Here is a 15,096-nt window from a genome sequence, read left to right on the forward strand (position 1 = left end):
CGGAATTAATAAAATCACATTTTTTAAAAATTGTTCGGAGTTTAAAAATGTGTTTCATGTTTCCGATTTTTTTTCCACTTTCATAATTTTGTTTACAATTTTGAAAAATATCCGCGTTTAAAAAAAGTCACGTTAGAATTTCCGCAAAAGTGTTCAAATATGTGGCTGCTCATAGTTCTTAAAACTCCATGCAGTTACTTAGCCAAGAAAGCTGGCTCATCGTAGTTGTTCGGCTCGTTTGTGTGTTTGCGGGAGGTCCATGTTCGATTGCTGCCGAAGGCAAATTTTTTGTAGTATTTTTCACTCTTTCACTACAAAACCACTTTAGAGATAGATCGTTGATGGGCCGGCCCAATTTACTGCGTGTACGGTTGAGGTGATGTATTTTATGAAAGGACCATCCTACCCTTTCTTATGAAGGGGTATGGGCAGATCTGGTCCGTCAATGTATTTACCGAAGAAGAAGTGTTAACGAAAATAATGGTGGTTGTGTGTACATAGACACCGACCAGTTATGATTTGTACAACGGTGGGAGTTCAGACAAAATAAGGGTACGACAGGTGTCCTTGGCTACGATTTTTTCTTTTGCGCTTGTGCTTATCTACTTTGATGTGACTGATCCTTAGGAAAATTCAAACAAATTTTATAATCACTCATGTGAAAACAGATGAATCATCTGCCAATCTAGGATGAGATGATGGCCTTTTGTAGATAAGCATGAAGACGATCATTTCATTTGTTCCTTCCCCACAAAATAGAGAATTATTTCGATAAAAGCTTGGAAAGATACACTAATAAGTAAACCAAGGATTTGAAGAAGAAAAGAAAAAAACTATGCCTACGCACCGTTGTTGGTATCCGGCCGGTGGATTCCAAACAACTCGATGTGATCTACAAGGATGCGGATAATGGTGAGGAAGTCACCACCATCGCCGAGCTGCCTGCAATGGGAAACATCAGTGCAATGGTGGGCTGCGTAGCACAAGAACTCAACCCACACCGCGAAGATGACCTCCAGCACGTTTGGCAGGTTCCACTTGTTGTCAAGTAGCTTAGTGGCAAGATGACCAGCCCTGGTGTAAGCACCGCCGATATGCTCACTGTTGTGCTTGTGAAGCACATGCTTGGCGAGGTTCTTGCTGGATGGGACCATAGGGTGGTTCCCATCCTCGCCTTCTGCAGTAATTTCCCGTGCACCATCATCCTTCTCCCCAATAGACTGGCCACTACCAGTACCATCTTCCAACCGTTCAACCGTTTCCCAGCTCCCGTCATCCTCATCTTCACTGGACTCTCCAGCACAGAGTTGAGCCATCATTTTCTCCAAATCAGGGCAATTCTGACGGAAAAGGCTGCGGCGTACCCCTCCTGGCAGTAAGTTGGGGCGTACAACCAGGAGGAACCCCATGTAGTTGGACAGTACCTTGATTGCCTTCACAAGGGGGTGTCCCTCTTCAATTTGCGGGCAGCAGTGAAGGTAAATATCCGTCGCAATGTGCCAGACAAGGACGCACTCATCAAAATCCTTTTCCACAGTCGGGCCGATATCATCAAAGATCCCGCAGTCGGTAAGCGCTGCTTGGCCACGCACATATCTGATGTTCCATTTTCTCCAATCATGCATTGTCTTCAACATCTGTGTCATCAGCAACTCCTTCAACTCAGGCGTAACAGGAATGGTGCTTGAGTAATGCAGTTTCTTCCACCAGGTCCCCAGTCCCGTTGCCCTGGCAATTCTGTCTCTGAGCTTGGTCTTGTCACGGACGCAGAAATCCAGCACATTATGTTGCCCGATAGATTGCAACCACCTTCTGTTGCTTGCCGCCTTGACGGACCGACGAAGGCACATCACCGCACCATAACACCGATCCCATTTCCGAGCATGCAAGAATGCGCATGTCCATGTTGACCCTAGTGCCCTCAGTACAGAAGTGATCTCCAGAATGATGGCACCAACCAACAGAACATAGGTGATGGCAATGTCAACCCCGTTGTAAGCACCTCTACCGCCAAGCTGGAACAGCAAGAATGCCGCCACAGTGGCAACCGAAGAGACAACACGGATGCAGCAGCCATGCCAAGTGTGGATCATCGGTGCCTTGGTGTAAAGCAAGTCATACAGAAGAGAGAGCTCCACCTCCACCAGCCCATACATGTACATGCCTCCATTGAAGTGCTTGCTTTTCTTAATTGCTGTAGCGGCACTGTATGCCCCAAGCGTCGGCACACGATCGAGAAATTCACTCCTGCAAAAGCTGAACAGGTAATGAGCTCCCAGCAGAACCTCTTGCTCTGCATCCATATCGCCTTTTCTATCCAGTCTGCCATACTCGCCCTCCCGTATGTCCAGAGTGGTGCCTAGATTTTCAATGTTGGCGAGCCTGAGTGCCAACACCCTCTCGGCATACTTGATGACGCCCACGACGAACATCAGTATGGTCGCTGACACCAGGCTCGGCGCATTGCCAATATAAACATAGAGGATATAGCTGGCTCCTGAAACCTGCACTAGCAGAGTCAGCAGGTGACGCTTCCAGAGCTGGTTGTCCTCTAAAGAGTAGGCTGTGATGGTGTCCTGGCCACCCAGGTGCAGCAGGAAAAACGGCGCCCAGAACGCGATTAGCCGGTCCTCGTAAGGCCTGCTGTTGAGGGACATGTGGCCAAGGGCATACACCGCGATGTTGTCCGCCATCAGGTACGCCAGCCAGAGGAAGATCCTCAGCGCAGCAGAGGCCTTGCGCCGACGGATCCCTGCGAAGATGAGGAGAACCACTTGCAGCATGAAGCTAGCAAGGACCAATATTTGGATCCCCCATTCTTTCCACAGGTGCACCGCCAGTCCTCCCGCCATTGCAACGTTTGTGCACCGGCCACTGAAATGGGTACATCAGCATGTCAGATGATAGCTTGCATGATCAGTAACTGTGCACGATATTCTGAAATTATGAACAAGAAAATGGGCATTTTACATGAGAGAGTTAAGTAAACAAACCAAATTGCGGGAGAGTGCCACCGAATGCTCTGGAGCCAACTCCTAGAACCGCTGAAGGGTTAACAAGGGCAGGGCACTGTATATTTAAGACTAATGGAAACTAGTTCTTTAATTATGTGTTCAGTCGTCTTGCTTAGCCTCTATAAGAATACTAACATGCACATCGTGAACCTGTCCATCCACATTGTATTTCCACAAATGACGCTACTTCTAATCTTAACATTGTCTTGTTAGTTCAGACATGATCGACAACATCTCCAGATTATGTTTAGGACTCACTCGAGTCCAGATTTATCAGAAAGTCAGATGTGCTTGGGATGCGGGCACGCATGTGATTGACACCAGAAGATGAGCTGTACATAGAGAAATGTTCATGTTTAGTAACACCTCAGCATCGGGAAGTTGAAGCCTTGGCTAGAAAAACTGGTAAGTGTAGTTTACTACTCTTAGCTGTACCTAGACATATTCTTTAGGACTCACACGAGTCAAGTCTACCTATGTGCCCTTTTTTTTGTATGAGCCACACCGAAAGGTTTATCTTTTAAAGTTTTCTTGCATTTTTTATCAGTTCCGAAAATGAGAGAAAGGTTCATTAACAACTTTATGTGAATCACAACTGTATATGTGTGTTTGTGAAATACAAAGAAATGCAAAATGCGCTTCATCAACAACTTTATGTGAATCACATATCTATTCTCAGATGACTGTAAATATGCTAGCTATTCTATCAATACACTCACATATTTGTTAAACTTCATCATATATATGTTAAATATACACAAATGCAAAAAGTGCTTCACTAACAACCTTATGAGATTCATATATTTATTCTTGTTGTCTGTAAATATGCTATTTCTATTCATACGTGTAGGACTTCTCTTTGTTTTCCTTCTGAAAATATGGACCTATACTAATACGCAAATAAAAACCTTTTTTCTTGAACACCCAGGAGCCACGATAGCTGTGTATCATAAGGAGAAATAAATATGTACAATGGTGAGGGGAGAAACTCCATCAACCCAAACACACATCAAGACACAACCCTAAGGAATAAACTAAGAACTCTCACCACACATAAAACAAGACTGACCACACTCAGACAAAGGATGAGAGAGCGCACTCGTTAGCAACTGTCAGCAACACCGCCGAAACATTTGGCCTAGCGCCACTGAAAACACAATCGTTCAGATGCTTCGATATTTCTCACGCCACTAAGATAATGAGAAAGCTAAGCAATTTCCGGAGTTCTTTGGGAACTTGAATGGGAGCTTGACCCCCACCAGCCAGCGGTGGTTTGTGGATCAATAGCAATTACCAATTAGGCCTAATCTTTGGAGAATATGAGACCAGACCTGCCGGGAAAAGAGATATGATACAATGATACAAGAAATTGTTCACATGTATATACATATGTGTGTAAGACTTGTAGCACTAGCAGAGCACGCCCAACATAAAAACAGAGACCAAATGATGAGGTGAGCGGGTGGTAGAATTTACTTGGAAATGGTCTGTTCATTTGAAAGCTAGCAATAAGACCATAACCAAAAGAATCTTTGTGACTTGGTTTGATCGTTTCACACTAGTGAACTATTCAGGAACTAAACTTGATGCAGTACTACTGAAATGCGTACATGTTTACACTAGTTCTTTCCGACGCCATTCAAAATAATGTTTACTGCATTGGTATACGTTACTCCCTCCGTAAAGAAATATAAGAGTGTTTAGATTACTACTTACATGCAACTTTGTTCTTAGTCTCTATAATAAGTACTCCTCCGTTTCTAAATATTAGACCTTTTAGAGATTTCAATACGGGCTACATACAGATGTATATAGACATAGTTTAGAGTGTAGATTCACTCATTTTGCTCTGTATGTAGTCCGCATTGGAATCTCTAATAAGCCTTATATTTTGAAACGGAGGGAGTAATATACTAGCTTGCACATCATGAACCGATCCATTCACATGCATTTTCCACAAGTGACGTTGCATCTAATCTACCGATTAATTAGCGGCGCCAGATCAATCAGAAAGTCAGATGTGTCCTAGATGCGTGCACGCTAATGATGCCAAACTGTCTTGTTCATTCTGACGTGATCAACAGCTCGCCATGACAATGGAAGATGAGCTGCAATAGCTTTAATCAAGTACTGTAAATCATCAGGGCATGCATCATTCGAGCATGAATTGTTCATCAGATTAATACGTTAGCAGGCAGCTAATTAGCTTGTCAAAGTTACAACTGACGCCATCTCTAGTCACCACCCACTAGCCACTCTGACATATCAAAGTTTAAACTTTCAGCAGAAAACTGGTGAAGTGTAGTTTGCTACTACTCTTAGTTGTAAAAGATAAACTCTTTAGGATCCAGTCGAGTCAAGTCTATACTTGCATGCCTTTTTTTTATCAGAGCCACCCACTCCATCAGCAACGGAAAGCTTTCAGAATTTCATCTAATTTCTTGTTTTCATTTTCCAAAAAGGAAAGTTATTGACAGCTACAGAATTTGTTAAAATACATTCAGATATTAATTTACGATGAGATTTAGCATAATTATGATATTCATGTAAATGCAAAATGCGCTTCATCAACAAGTTTGTAAATATGCTATTCTGCTCTTACGTGCTGGACTTTTATTTATTTACTTCCTAAAAAATACGAACCTGATGACATGCAAATGAAAAGCTTGTTCCACAAAAGAAAAATGGGAAGAACATGTTCAAATATTGAAAATGGGAGACTTGTAGCGATAGCAAAGCACACTAATTTAATCACGGACCAAATAACGGCGTGAGCAAGTGGTGTAGTTTATTCTGAAATTGTCTGTTTGTTTGGAAGCTAGCCATAACCAAAAGACTCTTTGTGAATTGGTTTTGTGGTCACCTTACTTGTGATCTCTAACATCGACCCATCCACAATTGTGACCGGCAGCGCCATGACAACTGATGATGAGACGCACTAACAACTTTAATCAAGTGTAAATTAATCTTCCGGGCCTGCAGGCCTGGATTATTCATCAGATTGATCTGTTAGCTGGAAGCTGGCAGGCTGGTGAATAGTAAAATACAATTGATGTTGATGCCTTATCTAACACTAAGAAGTAAGCGTCACTAGTAGCCAGTTGATAAGAGAAAACATGTGCCTAGAGATATGTTGTTTATGACTCGTAGTCAGTCCGTCAAGTTCAGGCTTGCAGGAGTAGAAAGACACATACAGCTGTAAAAAGAAAAAGGAAATCATAGGGATTAAGCTATGAGAATACAAGACACGCTGTTTGTATAAAGTCTTGTAACAAATCGTATTCTATCTTGTAAAATGCATCGACTGTACAGCTGTTGTTTCCCTCAAAAAAGTAATGTATACTCCTACTAGAGAGAAACGAGCACTGAAACAGAGAAACGCTAGCTAGAGAGAAGAAGGAACGCCCTGGTGAATTGTAGTAGGTGAGGCCCTATTATCAGGACTGGAGAAACTGAAGACTGAAGATCATCACCAAGCACTGCCACCATTGGTGGAACCAAAATTAGTTATGCACGACCTAATGATTGCTGTTGCTTCAGTAGTAATTGAGAGATTTATCAGTGCTGCATTCTATTGACAAGAGGGAAAAAGGAAAACGCAAAACCACACATGAACTGAGTTAGACTGATTGATTCCGAAATAGCAAACCTGAGAATCTAACAGCGACTTGGGTGGCGCCTGTCTGACCATGGAGAAGGTCGCTGTGCTCAAGTAATTCAGAGACCCCACTGTGGCCTTCTACTAACAGTGTATTTGGTGGAACTGAATCAAGGATGTAAGAACAAACTCTGGCACTCCCGGATTTATTTAACAGCGGGTGAACCAGATTTATAATAAGAAATAAAGGGGGGAAATGCAAACACGCACATCAACTGAATGGAACAAACCGAGCAAACGAATTAGCAAAAAATAAGGATCAAAGGGTGAATAGATAGAACAAATAAAATGCTAAGGATCAAACGATGAATGAATGTGGCGGTACCCGGCGGGCGGCGCGGCAGCGCATCTTGAGTGCAGATGGCAGTGGCGTTAAAAGGTTTGCCGTACTAGCAGCAACACCAGCAGCGGGTTGTCTTCTCCAGCCTCCGCACCCTCCGGTAATGCTCCCCAACGCCGGAGCTGGCAGTGGCTACCGCCGACGTTGTTGGCACCGACCGCGCCCGCCCCCTTCCTCTTCGCCGACTGCGCCACCGATGCGCCCCGGCCCCAGTCCCGCTCCACCGCGCGGCCCTCCTTTGGCTACGGCATGGCGGCGCCCGCGCACAAGCATCTGTCGGACCAGAGTCGCTCCGACGGCGCCGCCCGCGACCTCCCCGGTCGTCAGGCAAGCTCCGGCCGCAATCCAATCCCACCACCGACGCTCCAAAAAGACGGGCTGCAGCACAGCCCGCCCGACAGCAAGCTTACCTGACGAGGTTCTGTTTCAGTGGGCTGCAAATATTGGCCCATTGGGTACATTTGGGATATTATTTTTCCTTTCAAAAAGGCCGAAGGCCATATATTAACTAGCACAAACCCTTAAAAACACTCTTACATAAATTGAACACATCACATCTTTGGGGGTTACCGAAGTCTTCTTCCTCGCGCGCATCCACCCGCGACGCTCCGTGATAAGTACTGTGCATGTCAGTGTACGTTGAACACGTACATCTTCAACTGAATTTACAAGTTTTATTCAGTCTGAATCTTTATGTTTTATCATTCAGCCTGTGCTAGCTTGTGATATCCTGTACTTCAAACTGTAATCATCTTTAGCTGCTGTCTGATAGTTAATGAAGGTGGTATGTCTAATTTGGATCTAGTTAGAGCAGCAAGAGGCTTCTACTTCTAGCAGCTGGGTGAGAAATTTAACGCAACTGAACTCATGGAAAAGGAAAACAATGAACTTTACTACGTAGTACTGCAGTTGAGTACTGTGGTAGCCTACTCCTTCAGTACATACTACACCTGACTTAATACTCTTCCAAATTGTGATTCCAGTTTCGACGCATATGGCTTTAGCCATTCCTGCTGTTAGCATTCTGTGCTGTATCTGCTAGTACTTGACAGCTTTGATGGCTTAACAGTTTCGAAACTCAAATTGTTTGATACCAACTATGTAGTTGACACACATCTATAATACCTAGATAGTTCATCCCAGTTATTTCTCTAGACATGTAGCCTATCCACATCAGCAGCCAGCCATGTCAGCTTTTTTCTTTTTTCTTTTCCAATCAAATCGTGTGACTCAAGTTCTCTTTAGTTCGTAGCGTTCCTTTGGTCAACGAATTGCTCTCTCGCCTTCTGCAACCGATCGATGAGTCACTCAATCAAGAGCCGGTGGAGCCGATCTCTTTGTATCTTACACATCGACCTATCAACCGTTGCTGTCACGCCGCGCGAGGTAAGGCAGCCCAGGTTCCGGCGCAGGACCGCCGCCTCCTGCCGCTGCCACTGACGGACAAGGACGGGGATTCTCCACCGCCGGCCACCGTCGGGCGTGCAGCCCCATCTCCGCTCGTATCCAGGCATGCCGGCCAGATCATGTCGCTCCGGTGTCCCCGCATGCCGCGCAAGGTAAGGAGCCCCTACCAGCTCTGGCGCAGGACCGCCGCTGCCTCCTGCCGCTGCCACTGATCAACAAGGACGGAGCTTCTCTGCCAGAGGCTCAACATTCAGCTTCGTGCCTCTGATGGTGACCATCTTTTTAATCCCACTCGCTATCGTCACCTTGTTGGCAGTCTTGTCTATCTTGTTGTTACGCGACCTGACATCTCCTATCCTGTCCACATCCTGAGTTAGTTTGTTTCCGCCCCAACCTCTGTCCACTATAGTCATCTCCTCCGTGTTCTGCGATATCTTCGTGGCACGATCTCTCAGCGACTTTTCTTTCCCCGCTTCAGCTCTCTTAAGCTCCAGGCCTACTCTGATGCTACTTGGGCTAGTGATCCCTCTGATCGACGCTCGCTGTCTGCTTATTGTGTCTTTCTTGGTGGCTCTCTTATTGCCTGAAAGACGAAGAAACAGACTGCAGTTTCTCGCTCGAGTACAGAGGCTGAGTTGCGAGCCATGGCTATGTTGACGGCTGAGGTGATCTGGTTACGGTGGTTACTTGAGGATTTTGGTGTGTCTGCTACTACCTCGACTCCCTTACTGTCAGACAGTACCGGTGCTATCAGTATTGCGCGTGAGCCGGTGAAGCATGAGCTCACCAAGCACATCGGTATGGATGCCCACTTTGTGCGTGCTGCTGTGCAGGATCAGACTCTCGCTCTTCACTATGTGCCCTCTGAGTTACAGCTGGCTGACTTCTTCACGAAGGCACAGACTCGAGCGCAGCATGGCTTTTTCCTCTCCAACTCAGTGTTGTTGATCCACCATGAGTTTGAGGGGGGGTGTTAGATGTGTATAGTCTCTTTTCGGTATATCCCCATTGTACAAGGGGTTTCCTGCACTTTACCACACATGTATATGTAATGGACTTTGGCCCTCAGTAAAGCTAAGTTGCTTTTTATCTAACAGTCTCCAAATTGTAGGGATTAGCCGTGTACAAGACATACCATTTCTTTGAAATACCTCCTTCGCGTGCATATGCCTTGACATGCTCAATGTGCCTGAACTTGTCCCACTCAGGGCTAGATTAACCCGCTGCTATGGAAGCGAGCAGCGCTAGGCTGTAGTATAGCTCTAGATACCTTAGGTATAAACCTCCCATGTATTATGGGAGTGTCTCCGTGACTTTATCCGCGAGAACGAGCCTCTGGAGTGCAGGAACACCCTCCAACACCTTCAGCTTTGTGCAGTCTTCCATGGAAAGCTTCTGCAGTCTGGGAAGATTAGTGATCCTCTCCAGGTCAAGGTTTTCATCCAGATTCAGCTCAACCAGAGATGGAAAGTTCTCTACAGAGATGAGACCCTGGACATAGTATATGTTTAATTTATTCAAAGCCCTTGCCTGGGAGGCAAGGCCAGCAGGAAGACACTTCAATTTGCATTGTTTTAGCATAAGCTCCTCCAAGACAGGAAAGGCTTGCACTTGCTCCTCCCACTCCCAGTCCTCCCATTCCACCATTCCTGTAAAATCCAACTCATGCAATCTTGGAAATGCAGCCACCATCTGGGAAGGACGAGGACTGTGGTGATGGTACGAGTGCAGGAATTCAGGTCCAACACTCTTGATGGCTGGAGCACGGTTGATTTGAATGTACTCCAAATAAGGGAGCTGACACAAGCCGTTAGGAAGCTGTATACAACAAGCCAAGTCCCAAATGAACAAAATTCTCAATCTCTGGAGGGGCACAACTGGTGATAACATCATCCACCTTGGAAGCCATCGACCAAAAAATCCAGTGATATCAAGATATTCTAACCTAGGCGGAGGGCAGAGCTCATCAAACACCTTCTCGATTTGTTGTTGCTCTTCCTCAGAGACACCATCTTCCTCTTTAATCAGCCCATCATCTCCCAATATACTAGCACAGTTTAACATTAGGTTGGTAAGATGCACCTTGTCGCCAAGCTTTGCCTTTGTTGCAGATGAGGAAGCAGTAATATTCTCCAGTCCGCCCAATTGAAGTTTCTTGAGACGAGAAAGAGGACCCAACTCTTCCAAACTGCACCAATCACCATCCACTTGGACTGGAAAGTCAAGTACTATCCTCAAGTTTGTTAGAGCACAAAACCCCCTGGGTATGCCTTTTATACTTGTTCCAACGAAGTTAAGGTGCCTTAGCTGCCCTAACTTTACAATGCTAGGTGGAAGTTTAACAATTCACTAAGACTTATGTACTGCAACAGTTTCATCTTTCCAATGCTATCTGGCAAACTAGATATATCAGTGTTTTCCAAGGACAAGTACCTCAGGTGCTTGAGTTCATGCATAGATTCAAGCAAAGCTACAACATGTGCAGAATATATATATATATATATATATATATATATATATATATATATATATAAAGTTCGTAGACATGGTAAATTAACCAAGGAATCACCAGGCTTGATATTTATAAGCCAACTGAACTTAGCACCCTTAGTGTACATTGTGCTTGCAAAGAACTCCAGTCTAAACCATCTGATTCTGATCCTTTGCTTTCTAAAGATATTTGAAGAAACTCATGTGCACTAAGTTTACTAACAATATTAGTTTCTCCACTGCAAGTTGCTAGTGCCTCATTTCTAGCCACAAACTGAGCAAATGAGCGTACAACATCATGCATGTTGCAGACACACTGATCAACATATTGTGTATTTGGCTCCACAAGATTCCTCAGTATCAGCTCCTTATAGTACTTGTTTCCTAGTTCTTCTAAGTCATCAGAGTCCCCATGAACAAATCCTTCACTAACCCACATGCCAATGATTTCATCTCTATAAAACACTGCAGTTTTAGGTAGAAGAGAGTAATGCAGAAAGCATTGTTTGGCACAAGAAGATAAATCTTCATAGCTTAAATATACTGCATGGTTTAGCTCTTCAGGCAGTCCAGATATTGACCATATAGAATCATCCAGAACCATCTCCCACTCATGGTGTTTTTTGTCCTTCTGACACAAGAGCCCTCCCATTATTTTGACAGCAAGAGGCAGACCATCACATTTTGCTATAATCTGCACTCCAATATCCTTGAGCATATCAATTTCACGTTCATCTGTTTCACTTAAGATTATCTGCAAGCAGTTGAACTGATGGTCAATAACGAGGGTTTTTCTTGAGAGAAAAAATAGTAATTTTTTAACCGCTACTAGTGTCAACTCAATATTAGTCAATAGTAGGCTAGTGGAGTAAAGAGACTCATGAAAGATCAGTTAATATACTGTCTAAATTGAACTATCAAGTGAATGAGCTGGTAAGTGGGGCATGTTGCTGTCAACTGGGATGCCCTATAGCATGTGAGCGGCTATTGATCGTTATAGATCTTAGTTTAATCTCAGAAACTAAATAGATTAGTACTTAATTATGCGGATAGGTACTACAAATACAAATACTCATCCTCAAGAAAACAAAGTCATATTTTGTGCCAGAAAAACCAGAGTCATATTTTATCTGCAACTACACAAGGTGATAGGCTTATTACATGTTTAAATTATCTATAATTCTATATAGGAAATTTTATAATCTGGACATCCAAATAAGGAGAAGAATGTGAAGTACCAGCTTTTATTTTTATCCATGTTGGCAGATTATGGGTCGGGTTGGCTACACCTATTGGTGGGCCCGGGCACGCTTTGGTATCATTCTGCCGATTACAACCTTTTCATACTGTGGTATAGACTGTACCACTTAATGTGGATTTATTGATGCCTCCAGGCTCCAGCCAAACATGACTGAATTTTAGGCCAAGGATTGACTGTATTTGTGAACATGATGAAAATGGAAGAATAATACCACTGTTTCTCACCTTTTATAAATTGAAGAACATTTATAAGATCCTAATTATCGATTTTGTTTGGACTTGCATTTTAGGTGACGACTACGAATAGTTTGAAATTTTAGCATGCTAAAAGGGAAAAACAAACACAAAAATAGGAAAAAAAACATACACTATTAATTACTCCCAGGTACAACTATATATTCGGAAAAAAGATACATGTGAGAATATATGAATATGAGTTCTGGTGTTGTTGTGGGAGTGCAGATGTCCAATTTTCATCAACCTGAATTTGATACCTCGGCCGAACTATTCCGCCTTCTGTGCGACGATAACACATGTGGCGGGTGCATGTGAGGTGGCATAAATATATATAGTGTTCGTATTGTAGGATTCATGTCATAATCTCAAAGAACAATATATAAAAGAGTGTGCCCAATTATTATATCTCCACCCAAATCAAGTACTATGCAACTAGTAATGTTAAAGATGAATGAGATTTAGTTACACACCTGTTTCTTGAGCAATGACCAGGCATCCTCCTCCTCCAACTTGTTGACATGGTGGTAGGGAAGCACAGCTTTCATTCCCCGAGCTACTCTTTCATCTCTAGTAGTGACGAGGACTCGGCTACCTCAGGCCAAGACATTAGCCAAGGGTGTTTTAAGCACATTGTCCCATGCTCCATGGTCCCACACATCATCTAGCACCAAGAATAGCTTCTTCCCTTTCAAGGTAGTGGCAAGGATTGGCTGAAGCACAGTCAATGCCTTTTCACCTCCATGTATTCCTCCGGCAAGAGTGATGATTGTCCTTAGCAGCTCAACCTTGTCGAAGTCCTTGTTGATGCTCAACCACATTGTTTTGTCAAACTTGGCCTTCATGGTTTCGTCATTGAAGATTTTCTGGGCAAGAGTGGTCTTACCGATCCCACCGACACCAACAACAGCGAACACCATGATGTTGTTGTTGCTTTTTTTCAGAAAGCATCATCTCAACCAGTTTTCTTGTGTCTTCTTTGATCTTCTCCCCGACTACACCCTGCCGGTCGAACTCCCCTGATGTCTCACGCCCGGCATCACTAGAACGAGGGGCGTGCACATTGATGCTACGATCCTCATAGGAACCAAGATTGATGAAGCTAAAAGCAGCGCTTCGCTCCTTGATGGTGTCAAGCCTCTTGTTGAGCGCCTTGATGCGGGTGCCGATGTCACGGGCATGGGAGGGATTCCGCATGCAAAAGAGCAAGGGGTTGAAGCACCCGCAGTCTACTTTGGATGGACCCCGCTCCATGCATGGCCTTGAGCTGGCAGAGGTCGAGGATGTCGGCAGCTTCGTACATGGCATGCTTGAGCTGGCCCACCCACTCTCGCACGCTCTCGTCAGTGATGTTTCTCCTGTGGGCGTCGGCGAGGAAGTTCTTGAGGTCCATCTTGTCGATCTCGTCTCCGACTCCAAGCAACATGTGCACCTCCTCGCTCACCATTTCGGTCAGCATGTTTTGCACGTAGGATGCAAAAGCATCCAGGACCATGGCCATTTTTACTGTGTTTCGCTGTAAGAAAAGAGGGTAAACCAACATATCAGCTGATAAACCTGAAACTTGAAACTGCTGCAGTAAAGAGTTTTACATCTGGGACTCACCAGTCAAGCTCGGATTTTTGTTTTGTTTGTCCAATAAAAGTTCCCCAATCTGACGGCGGCGGCGCCCAGAAGCGATTCGCCACCACGCCTAGGAACTGCGCCGCTCCGGGGCCGTCAGGAGTCAGCCACCGCGCGGCTGAACCGGGACCCAGCGGTGAAGGCGGGAGGTGGGGCGACCAAACCCCGCCGGCGCCGGGACACCGAAATTTGAGCCTAGGCCGTCGCGATTTGTAGCGAGGCACCTCAATTCAGATTGGATCAATGTTTTGGTTACCGAATGAGGCATTTTTATCAAGGAGGACTGGTAAACGTGGTTACCATGGTTACCGAGAAATACTGAGAATATTTCGAACGAATTTTATAGTTGAATTTTAAATTCAAATAAGTAAATGAATGAACATTTGAACCAGAGACCTCTCAAAACAGGAAGTAGGTCGGTACCAACACACCAAAACCAACTCTCATGGCATTAATTACATCCTACGTACTTTACTATAAATCGAGAGTTTAAATTTAAAAAATTCAAAAAAATGGTATTTTTTGCTCGGTGTCTGGATTTACCGAGGGGCACGGAAATACACGGTAACCATGGAAAATCTTAAAATTTCGACCGGTAACCAAAACCTTGGATTGGATGGGATTTGTGTGCTGTGTGGCGTATGGCGCGCCGGAGGAGGAAGTGGGCGAGGTATGGTTGCGCAGGCAGGGGCATTGATGGATCCGGGGGTACATAGAAAAAAGCCATGTAGCTAGCTTAGAGCATCTCCAGCCGCGCCCCCAATAGCCCCCAGGCGAATTTTTGGCGCCGGTGGCCGAAAATCGGCCCAGTCGCGCCCCCAGGATCTCGTTTAGCGCCGGTTTGGGCGAAATACAGAGCCGGCGATCCCGCCCCGAACCCAAGCGGCCGGGTGTCGCCTGGGCGCGCCGGCACAAGCGAAAAGCGGCGTGGGGCTGCTCTGTCGGCGACTGAAGCCCTTTTCCCGCCGTTTTCTCCCGCTTTCCCCTCTAGGCTCCCCACTCTTCTCCATTCCTCACGCATCAAGTGGACGTCCAAGGAAGAGGAGTGCCTCATCCTGAATCAGATACCG

The 15,096-nt window shown here is 44.9% G+C and overlaps 1 protein-coding gene and 1 pseudogene across 1 annotated transcript; both read right to left on the bottom strand.

Moving 5' to 3' along the window:
- Positions 1-659: 659 nt before the first annotated feature.
- Positions 660-7,402, bottom strand: LOC123143274 (uncharacterized). Its single transcript, XM_044562131.1, has 2 exons — positions 6,998-7,402; positions 660-2,874 (listed from the first exon to the last, which is right to left on the bottom strand). The coding sequence occupies exon 2, from the start codon at positions 2,850-2,852 to the stop codon at positions 840-842; it is 2,013 nt and encodes a 670-aa protein (XP_044418066.1). The 5' UTR covers positions 2,853-2,874; positions 6,998-7,402; the 3' UTR covers positions 660-839.
- A 2,103-nt stretch (positions 7,403-9,505) lies between these two features.
- Positions 9,506-13,904, bottom strand: LOC123142374 (disease resistance protein RGA2-like; annotated as a pseudogene).
- Positions 13,905-15,096: the final 1,192 nt, after the last annotated feature.

The sequence above is a fragment of the Triticum aestivum genome, chromosome 6D (genome assembly GCF_018294505.1).
Source record: "Triticum aestivum cultivar Chinese Spring chromosome 6D, IWGSC CS RefSeq v2.1, whole genome shotgun sequence".
Lineage (NCBI taxonomy): Eukaryota > Viridiplantae > Streptophyta > Magnoliopsida > Poales > Poaceae > Triticum > Triticum aestivum.